The sequence below is a fragment of the Ranitomeya imitator genome, chromosome 3 (genome assembly GCF_032444005.1).
Source record: "Ranitomeya imitator isolate aRanImi1 chromosome 3, aRanImi1.pri, whole genome shotgun sequence".
NCBI lineage: Eukaryota > Metazoa > Chordata > Amphibia > Anura > Dendrobatidae > Ranitomeya > Ranitomeya imitator.
Window position 1 is genome coordinate 31,549,264 of NC_091284.1, and position 15,443 is coordinate 31,564,706.

General features: G+C 43.9%; 1 protein-coding gene across 1 annotated transcript in view; it reads right to left on the reverse strand.

Moving 5' to 3' along the window:
- The window catches only part of BACE2 (beta-secretase 2), an 89,643-nt gene that overhangs the window by 61,415 nt on the left and 12,785 nt on the right, over window positions 1-15,443 (reverse strand). The window contains exon 2 of the mRNA XM_069760713.1: window positions 3,602-3,690. Within this exon, the coding sequence (XP_069616814.1) occupies window positions 3,602-3,690 (89 nt within the window). The remainder of the gene's footprint in view (window positions 1-3,601; window positions 3,691-15,443) is intronic.

Below are 15,443 nucleotides of genomic sequence, written 5' to 3' on the forward strand. Positions count from 1 at the left end.
GGAGCCCATGCCAATTTTTTTCGCCATTTAACCCTTTATTTTAAGAGCTAGAACGGCCAAATTTTGCAGATACACACTACTGACATTAGTAGTGTGGTATCTGCAAAAAAAAAAGGAGAAAAGACATGGTTTACTGTATGTAAACCATGTCTCAAATCATGTCGGGTTTTAGGAAGGAGAAAGAAAAAGCCGGTAATTGAATTACCGGCTTTCAAGCTGTATAGCGCTGGAAAAAATATTAATATATATACATATATGTGTCTACTGATAGATAGATTATATATATATATATATATATATATATATATATATATATATATATATATATATATATATATATTTATTTATTTATTTTTCTTTTTGGGACACATGGATCACTTCTATAGCGGTATGTTGGTTTTGCAAGCCTGCGAGAAAACCACGCAGTACGGATGCCATACGGATTACATACGGAGGATGCCATGCGCAAAAAACGCTGACACACCCTGCCTACGGAGGAGCTACGGACCACTATTTTCGGGACTTTTCAGCGTATTACGGCCGTAATATACGGACCGTATTGTTTTACGCTGTGTGTGACGCCGACCTAAGAAGGGAGGAGGTTCCAGTGATGTTCTGCAGTTTCTCTTCACAGATGAATTTAAGAGGGTCATCGGATGTTGCTACATCATCTGGTCAGGTCTGGGCCATGCTACATGAGACACCATAGACCGGAGACAGATGAACAAGATTTTAGTAGAAGTCTTCTGCCCGAAGGTGCAATCCCAGTAACGTTTATGATTAAAGGCCCCTTGAGAGCAGCAGCCATCTCCACCGAGAGGGACATCTCCACCGAGAGGGACATCTCCACCGAGAGGGACATCTCCACCGAGAGGGACATCTCCACCGAGAGGGACATCTCCACCGAGAGGGACATCTCCACCGAGAGGGACATCTCCAAGAGGAACCAAAGTATCAGCAGCTGAAATCCAACAGTCCCGATCCGTTTCTCCTCCGACATCAGGAGGCCCCAAAACACAGAGTATGAACCTTGCCGGTCCTGCTTCTGGGTGAGAGTAAGACGGCCAGGTAAAGTCTTTTCTGGCCTTCTTATGACAACTTTTTGAGCAGTATTTAGAGTTTCCGCTCAGTGCACAGAGTGTTTCTAGGAGCCTTTGGAGCAGAAACTGGGTGGAAACTTTCTAAATCTCAAAACCTTGGGCGTTTCTGCACCGAAAACTTGAAGAACCAATTTGTGTGCACATGGCTTTATATGAACAAGGCGGACAAGTGACCCGAGTGCGGCGGTCGATCACACAGTGTCTCCATCTTGCAAGGATCAGTGCGTCAGTCGTTACCCCACATGTAAACCTGGATCACAAGACATGTCGCTGACCTCCTGGTTAGTAAATCTCTCCGCAGAGCTTTTATGTCGATGTGTCAGGAATTAGAGAAGCGGAAACCTGAGCACATCCCTGGGCTTAATGGAAAAATCCTCCGATCTGATCACCTTCACAAACAAAGCACTGACTTCCCGTTTGTACTGGTCGGTATCAGCATGTCCTGAGTGGCGGTCTTAGTCATGAACTACCAGACTTGGAAGATTTATCTTGAAGAGTATCAAGCCACTTTTGCTGTGAAGCTTCAGGCCTCCATGACTAGAGTCATGGACTCCATTTCCCAAAAATCAGCGCCCCATATGTCTGCAGGTTGTATGCGGTATTACATTTCAGCCCCTTACTTCTAAAGCACAGAGCTGAGCTGCAATACCGCAAACAACCTGGAGACAAGTATAGCGCCGATTCTGGAAAAATGGCAAGTTCCGCATCTATTTCAAGGAACCTAGTCCGGGGTCTGCATTAATTTAGGGGAGATGAGTGTGTGTGGGGGGGAGGGTTAATTCATTATGGAGGATCTAGTCTTGGATTTGTATGGATCTTGAGAGTTTAAGAGGACCACAAATCAGGGGTCTGTATTAATTATGAGGGGGTCGGCTCTGAGCTTAGTATTAGTTAGTGTGTCAGGTCTGGACTTTACATTGATTTTTTTCCAGTGTGATGAGGGTGGGAAATACGCACCATCCACGAGTCTAATACTACAGGTTGTGGTCTTATACATATGGAAGGTGTTAAAAAGGAAACAAATTATATAATATCTACTATATAATTGTCCAAGGGTCACTTCCGTCTGTCCTTCTGTCTGTCTGTAACGGTTATTCGTTCGCTAATTGGTCGCGGCAGCCATGACAGGCAGCTGCCGAGACCAATCAGCGACGCGCACAGTCCGGAAGAAAATGGCCGCTCCTTACTCCCTGCACTCACTGCCCGGCGCCCGCATACTCCCTTCCAGTCTGCCGTCACACAGGGTTAATGGCAGCGGTAACGGACCGCGTTATGCCGCGGTGTAATGCAGTCCGTTACCGTTGCCATTAACCCTGTGTGACCAAGTTTTTTACTATTGACGCAGCCTATGCAGCGCCAATAGTAAAAACATCGAATGTTAAAAATAATTTTAAAAAAATAATTATATACTCACCTACGCCGCCTTTCCCGCTCCTCGCGATGCAACCGGCACGTTCTGGTCGCACAGATGGTCTGGCAGAAGGACCTGCCATGACGTCACGGTCATGTGACCGCGACGTCATCACAAGTCCTGCGCGCCTGCGTGGAAAGGACCTGTCGTGACGCCACGGTCATGTGACCGTGACGTCATGACAGGTCCTGCACGACAAGGACCTGCCGTGATGTCACGGTCATGTGACCACGACACGGTCACGTGACCGCGACGTCAGCACACCCTGGGACCGGAAGATGCCGCCTGCACCCCACACAGGCGACAGTGCTACAACGCACCTGCGGAAGGTGAGTATATGTTTATTTTTTTAACCTGTGTCATACGTGGCTGGGCAATACACTACATGGGCTGTGCAATATACTATGTGGCTCTGTGCTGTATACTACGTCACTGGGCAATATACTACGTAACTGTGCTGTATACTGTGTGGCTGGGCAATATACTGCGTGGCTGGGTAATATATAACGTGGCTGGGCAATATACAACGTGGCTGGGCAATATACTGTGTGGCTGGGCAATATACTACGTGGCTGGGCAATATACTACGTGGCTCTGCTGTATACTATGTAACTGGGCAATATACTACGTGGCTGGGCAATATACTATGTGGCTCTGCTGTATACTATGTGGCTGGGCAATATACTACGTGGCTGGGCAATATGCTATGTGGTTGGGCAATATACTACGTGGCTGGGCAATATACTACGTGGCTGGGCAATATACTACGTGGCTCTGCTGTATACTATGTAACTGGGCAATATACTACGTGGCTGGGCAATATACAACGTGGCTGGGCAATATACTATGTGGCTCTGCTGTATACTATGTGGCTGGGCAATATACTACGTGGCTGGGCAATATACTACGTGGCTGGGCAATATACTACGTGGGCAATATACTACGTGGCTGGGCAATATACTACGTGGCGGGGCAATATACTACGTGGACATACATATTCTAGAATACCCGATGCGTTAGAATCGGGCCACCATCTAGTATATATATAATATATCTATCTCAAAAGAATGTAAGACGCAGACAAACTCACCAGTCCAAATGGTAATATGCAGAAATATCAGGATTTGGGGCGCCAGCCACTGCAAAATTACTACTACCTGTGTCCACCAATATATTTAGCTGTAAAGATAAGGAAAGAAAGCTCACATTAAAAAACATATTAAACCTTCAGTATTACAATATACCATAAGATTTTAGTAACTATATAATAAATCCACTTTCGCCTATCCCTTTAATTACCCTTCACTGAAATCTTGGCATTCTATTCACGAACCAGGTGACCGAGGATTCAGGTTCTTAACTCTACAGTGGCTGAAACTCACGCACCGCGGGCAAACATTGCAGCCAGTGAACTCCTACTCCCAAGAATCCACCCAAACCCAAAATAATCTGACAAACTACTAGAGATAATTTGCATCAATGGTGAGTCCGCCACGATAAAGGTCTTGGTACAATAAAAAATGATACTTTCTATTAGAAATCGGATGTGCCAGAGTGGAGAAATTAAGCTTTGACGCCACATGCAAATCAGGCAGGATATGCATTGGGGGCGTGTACATACATTCCAAATGCACCGACACACCCACAATTCACTTACAGGTTAATTAGCAGCAGTTCCATTTCTGGTGGGCCATCCGTCTATTACCAGGATCTCCATTCACTTGAAAGGCTACATGCAGTACTGTATTTCACCAGCAGTGGCCGCCAGCAGATACAACAGGCAGCACCAGCAAAATCAACTGATTGGACCTCAAGACCTTCATTGATCAGCTGATCTGCCTTAAAGGGGTCTTCCCCCATAAACATCACCTATCCAAATTACTTCTGGGAACCTGACCACTGATATCCCCAAAATCAAGCATGAATGAAGTGGTAAAATGTATGCAACAAACCTTGTGGGATCTGTAATGGAAGCAATATAAGTGATAGACCGATTTTACCAGGGAAAGCGGAAACTGAATGCTATTATCTATAAAGACCTAATATTTTTTTTTTTCATACCGAAGTCTGGCTACAATAATGGCAAGTCAATCATCTGTGAGATACCTGACCCAGCAAGACAAATTCCTGTACTAGTTTGCTTTCATGTATTTGTGCAGGACAAATGTACATTTCTTAAAGAGGACCCAACCCTTGTAAATGCCGCTGTTCTCTTGAATCCAGCATTTTTCTTTTAGTCCTACGCCTCTGTTCCTGAGATATGGCTTTTTCTTCAATGTAAATAAATTTAGTCTTATTAGCCAACTGGGTGTGAAGACGCCCACTTGTCAAAAAAGACTTGATTTATATATGGGAAAGATTTGTGCATATCTCCGGAACGGAGAGGCTCAGAAACAAAAGAAAAACAACGTTGGATTCAGGAGAACAGTGGCATTTACACCAGGTAAAAAAAAAACAAACAAACACTTCTTACTACTTAAAGGGATATGGCCATGTTGGACTTTACTAGCATATACACAGAATATGTCAGAATTACGGATTAGGAGCGGGTCCAGAGGGGAAAATCAAGGGTTCAAGGGTTAATAATTGTTGTAAAAGGCAAAGTGTAGTAATGGTGAAGTTGTCCGGGAGCCAGGAGTTTAATAGATGCCAGAGGGGAGATTAATGCCATGCTGAGTAAGGGTGCAATACATTAATACAGAAATAGATGGGGCGCCCTCGGCGGCATGTCTCACCATGTCACTGAGAAATGTGCCAAGGTCTCGTCTCCAGCTGAGGAATGTCAGCGGCGCCCTCCTCCTCCTCGGCACTACGGCTCTGGACATTCATGGATCGGCCCACCACAGATCCAGTGCAGCCCAACAATGCAACATATTGTACAGACCAATCCATTACATGCATGATACACTGCATCAGTTGTAAAATATTGGAATTAAAGGGACACTACACCGAAGGTCAGCAGACAAGTATAGCAGGGGCATCATAGCTGTGCAGGGGAATGAAATCTAGCATTCCCTGTTATCAGCTGATTTCTGCTGACTGTGGGTCGTCTTCCATAAGATCACTGGCAGAAGTCCAGCGGAATCCCTGCCCCCATTATCACCGCTTTATCTCACCTATCTGCAATGCGGAGAACATCTACATCTATAGTGAGAATATATCCGCAGCCCCACAGTTACCCCACAGAACGGCCATATCGAGGGTAGATATAAATCCATCGAGTTCGACCTACGGATCCAGAGGAAGGCGAAATCCCCATGGGGCAGATACTAAATGCTCCATATTAGGGGAAAAAATCCTTCCCGACTCCACAGACGGCAATAAGACTAGTTCTCTGGATTAACGTCTCATCACAGAATCGGGGACTCGACACCTGTTATTATATGGATTCATAAAAGGCATCAAAACGTCCTTGTACTTTTGTAGTGAATCAACCATTGCAACGTCACGTGGGAGAGAGTTCCAGAGAGAATGTACGGCTGATTATGGCTATACCTGGTTTCTTCTAGACGAGGGGTGGGCAATTATCATTCAAGAGGGGCCATATGAGAGACCAGGACCGTTGTGGAGGGCTGAATCAATAGGCTGAAGTTAATTATTTTCAGTATTAATAGCCATTATAATTATGTAATAATTGTATAGCGTAATACTGAACAGAATCAAGTACACCGACACCCCCTATATACTGTATGAGCCTCCACAAAGCCCCCCTATACAATAAGGCCCCACACATACCCCCATTTTGTATGAGCCCCCACACAGCCTCCTATATAGTGTGAGCCTCCACACGGCCTCCCTATATACAGAGTGAGCCCCCACACGGCCTCCCTATATACATTGTGAGCCCCCACACAGCCTCCCTGTATACATTGTGAGCCCCCACACAGCCTCCCTATATACATTGTGAGCCCCCACACAGCCTCCCTATATACATTGTGAGCCCTCACACAGCCTCCTTATATAGTGAGCCCCCACACAGCCTCCCTATATACAGTGTGAGCCCCCACACAGCCTCCCTATATACAGTGTGAGCCCCCACACAGCCTCCCTATATACAGTGTGAGCCCCCACACAGCCTCCCTATATACAGTGTGAGCCCCCACACAGCCTCCCTATATACAGTGTGAGCCCCCACACAGCCTCCCTATATACAGTGTGAGCCCCCACACAGCCTCCCTATATACAGTGTGAGCCCCCCACACAGCCTCCTATATAGTGTGAGCCCCCACACAGCCTCCTAATATAGTGTGAGCCCCCACACAGCCTCCCTATATACAGTGTGAGCCCCCCACACAGCCTCCCTATATACAGTGTGAGCCCCCACACAGCCTCCTAATATAGTGTGAGCCCCCACACAGCCTCCTTATATAGTGTGAGCCCCCACACAGCCTCCCTATATACAGTATGAGCCCCCACACAGCCTCCCTAGATACATTGTGAGCCCCCACACAGCCTCCCTATATACAGTGTGAGCCCCCACACAGCCTCCTATATAGTGTGAGCCCCCACACAGCCTCCCTATATACAGTGTGAGCCCCCACACAGCCTCCCTATATACAGTGTGAGCCCCCACACAGCCTCCCTATGTAGTATGGGCCATCACAAGGTCGTTCCTATACAGTACAAGCCTCTCAGAGACCCAGGTGTAAATAGATAATTTGAAATATTTCTGTACTATCCCCTCATATATTTGTACTTTTTATTAGCATGGTCCCAAAGTTTTAGCATTTTCCAAACTGAGGAAGCCCAGGTCTGATAACCTGTCCTGGTCCTGCCGTCCATCCGCTCCTTCAAACCTCGGTCACTCTTCTCTGTACTCGCTCAAGTTCATCTACATCCTTAGAATACGCTGTACAGTTTTGGTCTCCAGTTTATAAGTGTAATTGCCCTAGTGATTTGTACAGAGGAAAACTACGTTCTAGCCATGAGCATCTATGCCTCTTCATGCTTCCTATTATTTTATTAGCCTTGACAGCAGCTACCAGGCACTAGTCACAAAAAGTTAAAAGTTAGTGCATAAGGGGCAGTATTATAGTAGTTATATTCTTGTACATAGGGCAGTATTATAGTAGTTATATTCTTGTACATAGGGGCAGTATTATAGTAGTTATATTCTTGTACATAGGAGCAGTATTATAGTAGTTATATTCTTGTACATAGGGCAGTATTATAGTAGTTATATTCTTGTACATAGGGCAGTATTATAGTAGTTATATTCTTGTACATAGGAGCAGTATTATAGTAGTTATATTCTTGTACATAGGGCAGTATTATAGTAGTTATATTCTTGTACATAGGGGCAGTATTATAGTAGTTATATTCTTGTACATAGGGCAGTATTATAGTAGTTATATTCTTGTACATAGGAGCAGTATTATAGTAGTTATATTCTTGTACATAGGGCAGTATTATAGTAGTTATATTCTTGTACATAGGAGCAGTATTATAGTAGTTATATTCTTGTACATAGGGCAGTATTATAGTAGTTATATTCTTGTACATAGGAGCAGTATTATAGTAGTTATATTCTTGTACATAGGGGCAGTATTATAGTAGTTATATTCTTGTACATAGGAGCAGTATTATAGTAGTTATATTCTTGTACATAGGGGCAGTATTATAGTAGTTATATTCTTGTACATAGGGCAGTATTATAGTAGTTATATTCTTGTACATAGGAGCAGTATTATAGTAGTTATATTCTTGTACATAGGAGCAGTATTATAGTAGTTATATTCTTGTACATAGGGGCAGTATTATAGTAGTTATATTCTTGTACATTGGAGCAGTATTATAGTAGTTATATTCTTGTACATAGGGGTAGTATTATAGTAGTTATATTCCTGTGCATAGGAGCAGTATTATAGTAGTTATATTCTTGTACATAGCGGCAGTATTATAGTAGTTATATTCTTGTACATTGGAGCAGTATTATAGTAGTTATATTCTTGTACATAGGGGCAGTATTATAGTAGTTATATTCTTGTACATAGGAGCAGTATTATAGTAGTTATATTCTTGTACATAGGGGCAGTATTATAGTAGTTATATTCTTGTACATTGGAGCAGTATTATAGTAGTTATATTCTTGTACATAGGGGTAGTATTATAGTAGTTATATTCCTGTGCATAGGAGCAGTATTATAGTAGTTATATTCCTGTACATAGGGGCAGTATTACAGTAGTTATATTCTTGTACATAGGGGGCAGTATTATAGTAGTTATATTCTTGTACATAGGGGCAGTATTATAGTAGTTATATTCTTGTACATAGGGGCAGTATTATAGTAGTTATATTCTTGTACATAGGGGCAGTATTATAGTAGTTATATTCTTGTACATAAGGGGCAGTATTATAGTAGTTATATTCTTGTACATAAGGGGCAGTATTATAGTAGTTATATTCTTGTACATAAGGGGCAGTATTATAGTAGTTATATTCTTGTACATAGCGGCAGTATTATAGTAGTTATATTCTTGTACATTGGAGCAGTATTATAGTAGTTATATTCTTGTACATAGGGGTAGTATTATAGTAGCTATATTCTTGTACATAGGGGGCAGTATTATAGTAGTTATATTCTTGTACATAGGGGCAGTATTATAGTAGTTATATTCTTGTACATAGGGGCAGTATTATAGTAGTTATATTCTTGTACATAGGAGCAGTATTATAGTAGTTATATTCTTGTGCATAGGGGCAGTATTATAATAGTTATATTCTTGTACATAGGGGGCAGTATTATAGTAGTTATATTCTTGTACATAGGGGCAGTATTATAGTAGTTATATTCTTGTACATAGGGGCAGTATTATAGTAGTTATATTCTTGTACATAGGGGCAGTATTATAGTAGTTATATTCTTGTACATAGCGGCAGTATTATAGTAGTTACATTCTTGTACATAGGGGCAGTATTATAGTAGTTACATTCTTTTATATTAAGTACAATAGTCACAGAAAGTCAAGAGTCAATTAGCTAGAAGTTAACCCTGAATCACTAAGCACCTTGTGCGTCCATAATATTACAAATTGTTGTGCTGGAGCCCGTCCGCTCTTTGTGCCATGTTGGCGCGGGCAGTACCCTGCTGTAGCACTCCATACTAATTTACAGAATATTCCAATTAGTAGAATTATGTAACATGAGGCCAAGTCAGACACACAGTGCAGCAGTTCCTCGTCCTCCCTGAACAAACCATATTTACACTGTACATAAAAGGTAACTAAGCTTCTTTATTATATACCGGTAATTAAAAGTTCTAATATATTTTCAAAGACTTGTTTGCAGTCAGGGAATGGTGTATTAGGAATTTAAAGAAAAAATAAAATTGTTTAAAAAAAAAATGTTTTTAATAAAAAGAAAAAAAAAACTCTTTTGGGGCAATTTCTGGCCCAGTGGTACCAGAGTGATTCCCAATATTGCTGCCATTATGGGTCCCATAGCGCAGAAAGACACATTCTCTAGTTACATGTGGATTCCTCTCCACTCCAGGGAATATTGAGGGTTGTAGTTTCACTCCATGTAGAGCCCGCAGATATATAATGTGTATATAATGTGTGTCCTCCTATACTGCCGAGACCGCCCCAGTCACTGGCATCTGTTCCCATCAGGCTGGACGTCAAAATTTAACATTTCTTTATTGCTCATTAGCCAGAAAGAAGAAGAAAAAAAAAAAACATTTAAAAATTAGAATTTGCGGCTCCTTCGATTCTTCAGCGGGTTAATAGATGTGAAAATTAGCAGCCAATTTAAATAATGCCTCATTTACCACAAAGATTCCTAATTACATTACAAGCCCATCTGCTGCAGCGCCTCGCGAGCGCGGCATAGTAAATGGCTTCCTGGCCGGGCTCTGCTGGGTTTGCATGCGATTATTACATGTTATTATTGGCGCTCATTTTGTTAATCATGCTCGTTTGGCTCTTTATAACTAACAAAGCAGCTCATCTGTTTAAACATATGTTTCGTGAAAAGGAGCTGGCGAGGAGCGGAGTCATGCATCATGCCTGCGCCGAAGACACCGCCGTCTGCCGGAGGAGTCCGCCACACAAAGGGGGTTTCCATTTTTATTAGCGCGTGCATTCTTTTTTTTTTATTTTTATTATTTTATCTAATATCAATGTGGAAGAAAAAAAAAATGGTAGTTACCTGCCGATAACGGTATTTCTCTGATCCCATGATGGCACCACGGAGAGAGGGGTCCGCCCCCAGGGACAGGAAACCTACAGATGAAAAAGGGCGTACCTCTCTCCCACATCAGTTGGATTACAGAGCCTTATACAGAACTTCAGCTGCAACTCAATATTTACACAAATTAAACTTAACCAATTTAACTTAACAGAGGCACCGTGACTAAAACTAATTACTGGTACATTACCAAGTGCACACCTGTGTGTGAAAAGGGAGGGAATATACGGGTGCCATCATGGGATCAGAGAAATACCGTTATCGGCAGGTAACTACCATTTTCTCTATCCCCATGATGGCACCACGGAGAGATTTGAATAGATAGCTCTTAGGGAGGGACCACTGCCTCTAGAACCCTTCGCCCAAAGGTAGGATCAGAGGAGGTCAAGTCTAAGCGGTAATGCTTGAAAAATGTAGACTGGGAAGACCAAGTGGCCGCTCTACATATCTGTTGTATCGAAGCGCCAGCTCTCTCCGCCCAGGATGATGCCACTGCTCTGGTCGAATGAGCCTTTATATTCTCCGGGATGGCTGTCCCGCAGGATGAGTAGGATAGGGCGATGGCGTCTCTTATCCACCTTGCTAACGTGGCTTTCGATGCTTTTTGTCCCTTCCGTGGACCCTGGAAGCAGACAAACAAAGCCCTATCCTTCCTGCACTCCCTAGTGGCTGACAGATATTGGATCAGGCATCTTTTTACGTCTAGGGTATGCAGTGTTCTTTCCCCCTCATTTTTAGGGTTGGGACAAAAGGAGGGCAAAGAAATTTCTTGCGTTCTATGAAACTGTGACGATATTTTAGGGAGGTAAGCCGGGTCAGTTTTAAGAATGACTCTGTCATCAAGTATCTGAGTAAAGGGCGGGCATGAAGATAACGCTTGTATATCGCTGACACGACGAGCCGAGGTTAGGGCCACTAGGAGTGTGGTTTTTAGGGATAAGATCTTTAAAGGAACTTCTGTCAGGGGCTCAAAGGGAGGTTTGGTTAGAGCACTTAATACAAGGTTTAGATCCCATGGAGGAGAGTTGTGGAGGGGAATGGGTCTGGATCTAGATGAGGCTTTAATGAAACGCATGACCCATCGATTTTTGGCCAAGTCGTAATTATACAGTGCTCCTAAGGCTGCCACCTGGACCTTTAGAGTGCTTGTAGCTAAACCTCTTTCCAGACCTTTCTGTAAGAACTCAAGTATTTTCCCTATTGGGATCTCCCCGGACGGGTCTGCCCCTGATACCGACATAAACTTTTTCCACACTTTCCCATATATTCTAGTGGTTACGGGTTTTCTACTCTGTAATAGAGTGGACACCAAGTTGGGAGAGAACCCTTTATCCCTCAGCAACCTCCTTTCAAAAGCCATGCTGTCATGTGTAAATTTTTTACATTGGGGTGAAATACTGGACCCTGGGACAGAAGTTTTGGAGAGTCTGGTAGAACCCAAGGACTCGATATGGACATGTTTCTTAGCCAAGAAAACCATATTCTGCGGGGCCAAAATGGCGCTATTACTATCACTGTAGCTCTGTCCTCCCGAATTTTCCTCAACACTAAGGGGATGAGCGACATTGGAGGGAACGCATAGGCGAGATGATAGTTCCAAGGAATTGTTAGTGCATCGAGAGCTACAGGGTTCCCCCGGGGATCTATTGAGCAGAATGTTTTCACTTTGTGGTTTTGGCTGTTCGCGAATAGGTCTATTTCTGGTAGACCCCAGAGATTCACGATTTGATCGAAGACCAACTGATTTAGCTCCCACTCTCCCTGCTTTAAGCTTGTCCTGCTCAGGAAGTCTGCAGTCTGGTTTTCTGAGCCCTTTAAGTGGAGAGCTGTCAAGGACTTTAGACTGTGTTCCGCTATGTGGAAGATGGATTGGGTTACCTCCATCAGAGCTCGACACCTGGTGCCCCCTTGGTGGTTTAGATATGCGACCACTACTTGGTTGTCCGAGAAGACTTTTACATGATGCCCGTGAAGGAGATATAGAAAATGTGTTAGGGCCAGCTTTACCGCTAACAGTTCTTTCATGTTGGAAGAGTCTAGCTTTTGACTTCTGTTCCAATCCCCCTGTGCCACTTGATCGTCTATGTGTGCTCCCCAACCCCAGGGGCTTGCATCTGTCGTTAGAATTTTTTCTGTCGGTAGAGCCCAAGGAACCCCTTTGGTTAGATTCCCTGGGTCCGCCCACCATGCTAGGGAGTGTATTGTGTTTGGTGATATACTTAACTGCTCGTCTAAATTCCCGTGCAGAGATATGCCTGAATCTAAAGTTTCCCACTGTAGATCCCGGGAATGACATTGTGCCCACTGTACGGCCGGGATACAGGCAGTCATGGAGCCCAACAGGGACATTGCTTTCCTCAGGGTAGTGACTGGGGATACCGTCAGCTGCAACACTGCCTGTGTCATTTTCTGAATCTTCTCCTGAGGAAGATAGCATGTTTGCGTGATCGAGTCTAGGAGTATCCCTAAGTACATCTGTACCTGGGATGGCACCATCTTGGACTTGGCTATGTTTAGCAGCCACCCTAGACTCGACAGTGAAGTCATGACCTGATTCAACTGTTGTTCGCAATGTTGGAATGAGTTCCCTACTACAAGGAGGTCGTCCAGATAGGGAACTATTAGGATGTTCTGCTCCCGTATGTGGGCCATTACTTCTGCCATTATTTTTGTGAATACCCGAGGAGCAATAGCTATCCCGAAGGGGAGAGCCCGGAATTGGAAGTGTTTTACCTCCCCCTGGATATTCACTGCCAGTCTGAGATATTTTTGATAATCTCTGTGGATGGGCACATGGTAATATGCGTCTCGTAAATCTAGAACAGTCATGAAACACAAGGGAAAGAGTATTCTTACGCAAGATTTTATTGTCTCCATTTTGAAATGTTGTACCTCTAGGAAACTGTTTAATTTTTTTAGATTGATGATCGTTCTGTATGATCCGTCCGGCTTCTTGCGGAGGAAGAGGGGAGAATAGAAACCTGTGCCTCTTTCCTGGTATGAGACTTCTTGCAATACCCCTTTCTGGACTAGGTTCAGAATTTCCTTCTGGAGAGCTGACTGTTCGTGTGACTGTTTTTGAGGCGTTATCCTGAAGTTGCCGGGAGGGACACGAAATTTGAATTTGAGGCCTTCTCGTATAATGCCTAAGATCCAGGGGCTGTTTGAAATTCTTTCCCAGGCTGGAAGAAACTCGGCTAGTCTCCCTCCGACCTGGGGAATACCTTCATTGGGATTTTTTATTATCAGGAGGGGGGGGTTTGTTGAACAAGAAGCCCCTATTTTTATTTCTTCTGTCTTCCCATCCATCCTTATTTCCTTTTGGGGGTCTTCTCCGCATAAACTTTCTGTTCCGAAAGGAACGTCTATATGACTGGTTAGGGAACCCGGGGAAAGATTTCTTTTTATCCCCCGCTTTGTCGAGGATGTCATCTAATGTTGATCCAAACAGGAATTCCCCTTCGCAAGGTATTGAGCATAACTTGGTCTTCGTTTGCAAGTCCCCCGGCCAGCACTTTAGCCACAGGGCACGTCTTGCTGCGTTGGAAAAAGAGGCCGACCTGGCTGCTAATCTCACTGAGTCCACCGAAGCGTCCGCCAGAAAAGCTGCTGCCCCTTTCATCATGGACACTGACTTTTGTATTGTGTCTCTTGAGACTTTTCCCTTTAGCTGGGAATCCAAATGTTCAAGCCATACCATTAGAGCACGGGCCGTGCAAGTGGCTGCGATGGCTGGTTTTAGACCACCTCCTGCTGCTTCCCATGAGTGTTTTAAGAAAGTGTCTGCTTTTTTGTCCATCGGCTCTTTTAGAGTGCCCATGTCCTCGAAGGGCAGGGCAAATTTTTTTGGAGGCCTTTGCTATGGCCACATCCAGTTTGGGTGCCTTGCTCCAGGATGAGCAGGCTGGGTCGTCGAACGGGTATTTTCTCTTGGGAGTCAAGAGAACTTTTTTTATCCGGTTTTTTCCATTCTTTCTTGATTAAAGAATTAATCTTCTCATTTATCGGGAATACCCTTCTTTTCTTCTGTTCTAATCCGCTGAACATTATGTCCTGTGCTGTTCTTTTGGGACGTTCATCTACCAGACCCATGGTTGTTCTAATAGCCTTTACCAGTGCGTCTGTCTCTTCGATGGGAAAGCAACTGCGTCCCCCTTCTGACGATAGTGAAGAGGTCTCGGATGTTGATGAATCATTAGAGTCAGATGTTTCACTTTCTGATTCGTTTATGCTGGGTTCAGGAGATTTATGACCTGATCTACGTCTTTCCTTCGGAATTTTAATGCCTTTGAGGGCACTCTCCACCTGATTTTTTATTAATGTTTTCAGGTCTGATGCGAACGCCGGGGACTCCTCCTGAATGGTTTTTTCTATGAAAGACCCGCATAGCTTTTTTTCCCAGGAGGAAGGTAGTTCTTCCGAACATATCGCACAAACTTTGTGCTTTGATTTAGTTGTACACTTTCTTCCCTAGAAGAAAAAGTAATCTCGTATTACATTATTACTTTCACGTAGATCACTCATCCCTTGTGAATGAGAGATACCGTCTCTGGCCTCGGGACTACATCCACTGGATTCGTCGCCGGTCGTGTAGATTTCCCAGAGACTTGGCTGCTTTGTGACCCTGAGCGACCACTGCTGCTGCGCTGCTGGGACGAAGCATTTCCCTTCCGCTGGTGCTGTGAACGCGGGTGCCGCTGCACCTGTAATTGCTCAGGTGACAGTTGTGCACACTCCTGTGCCT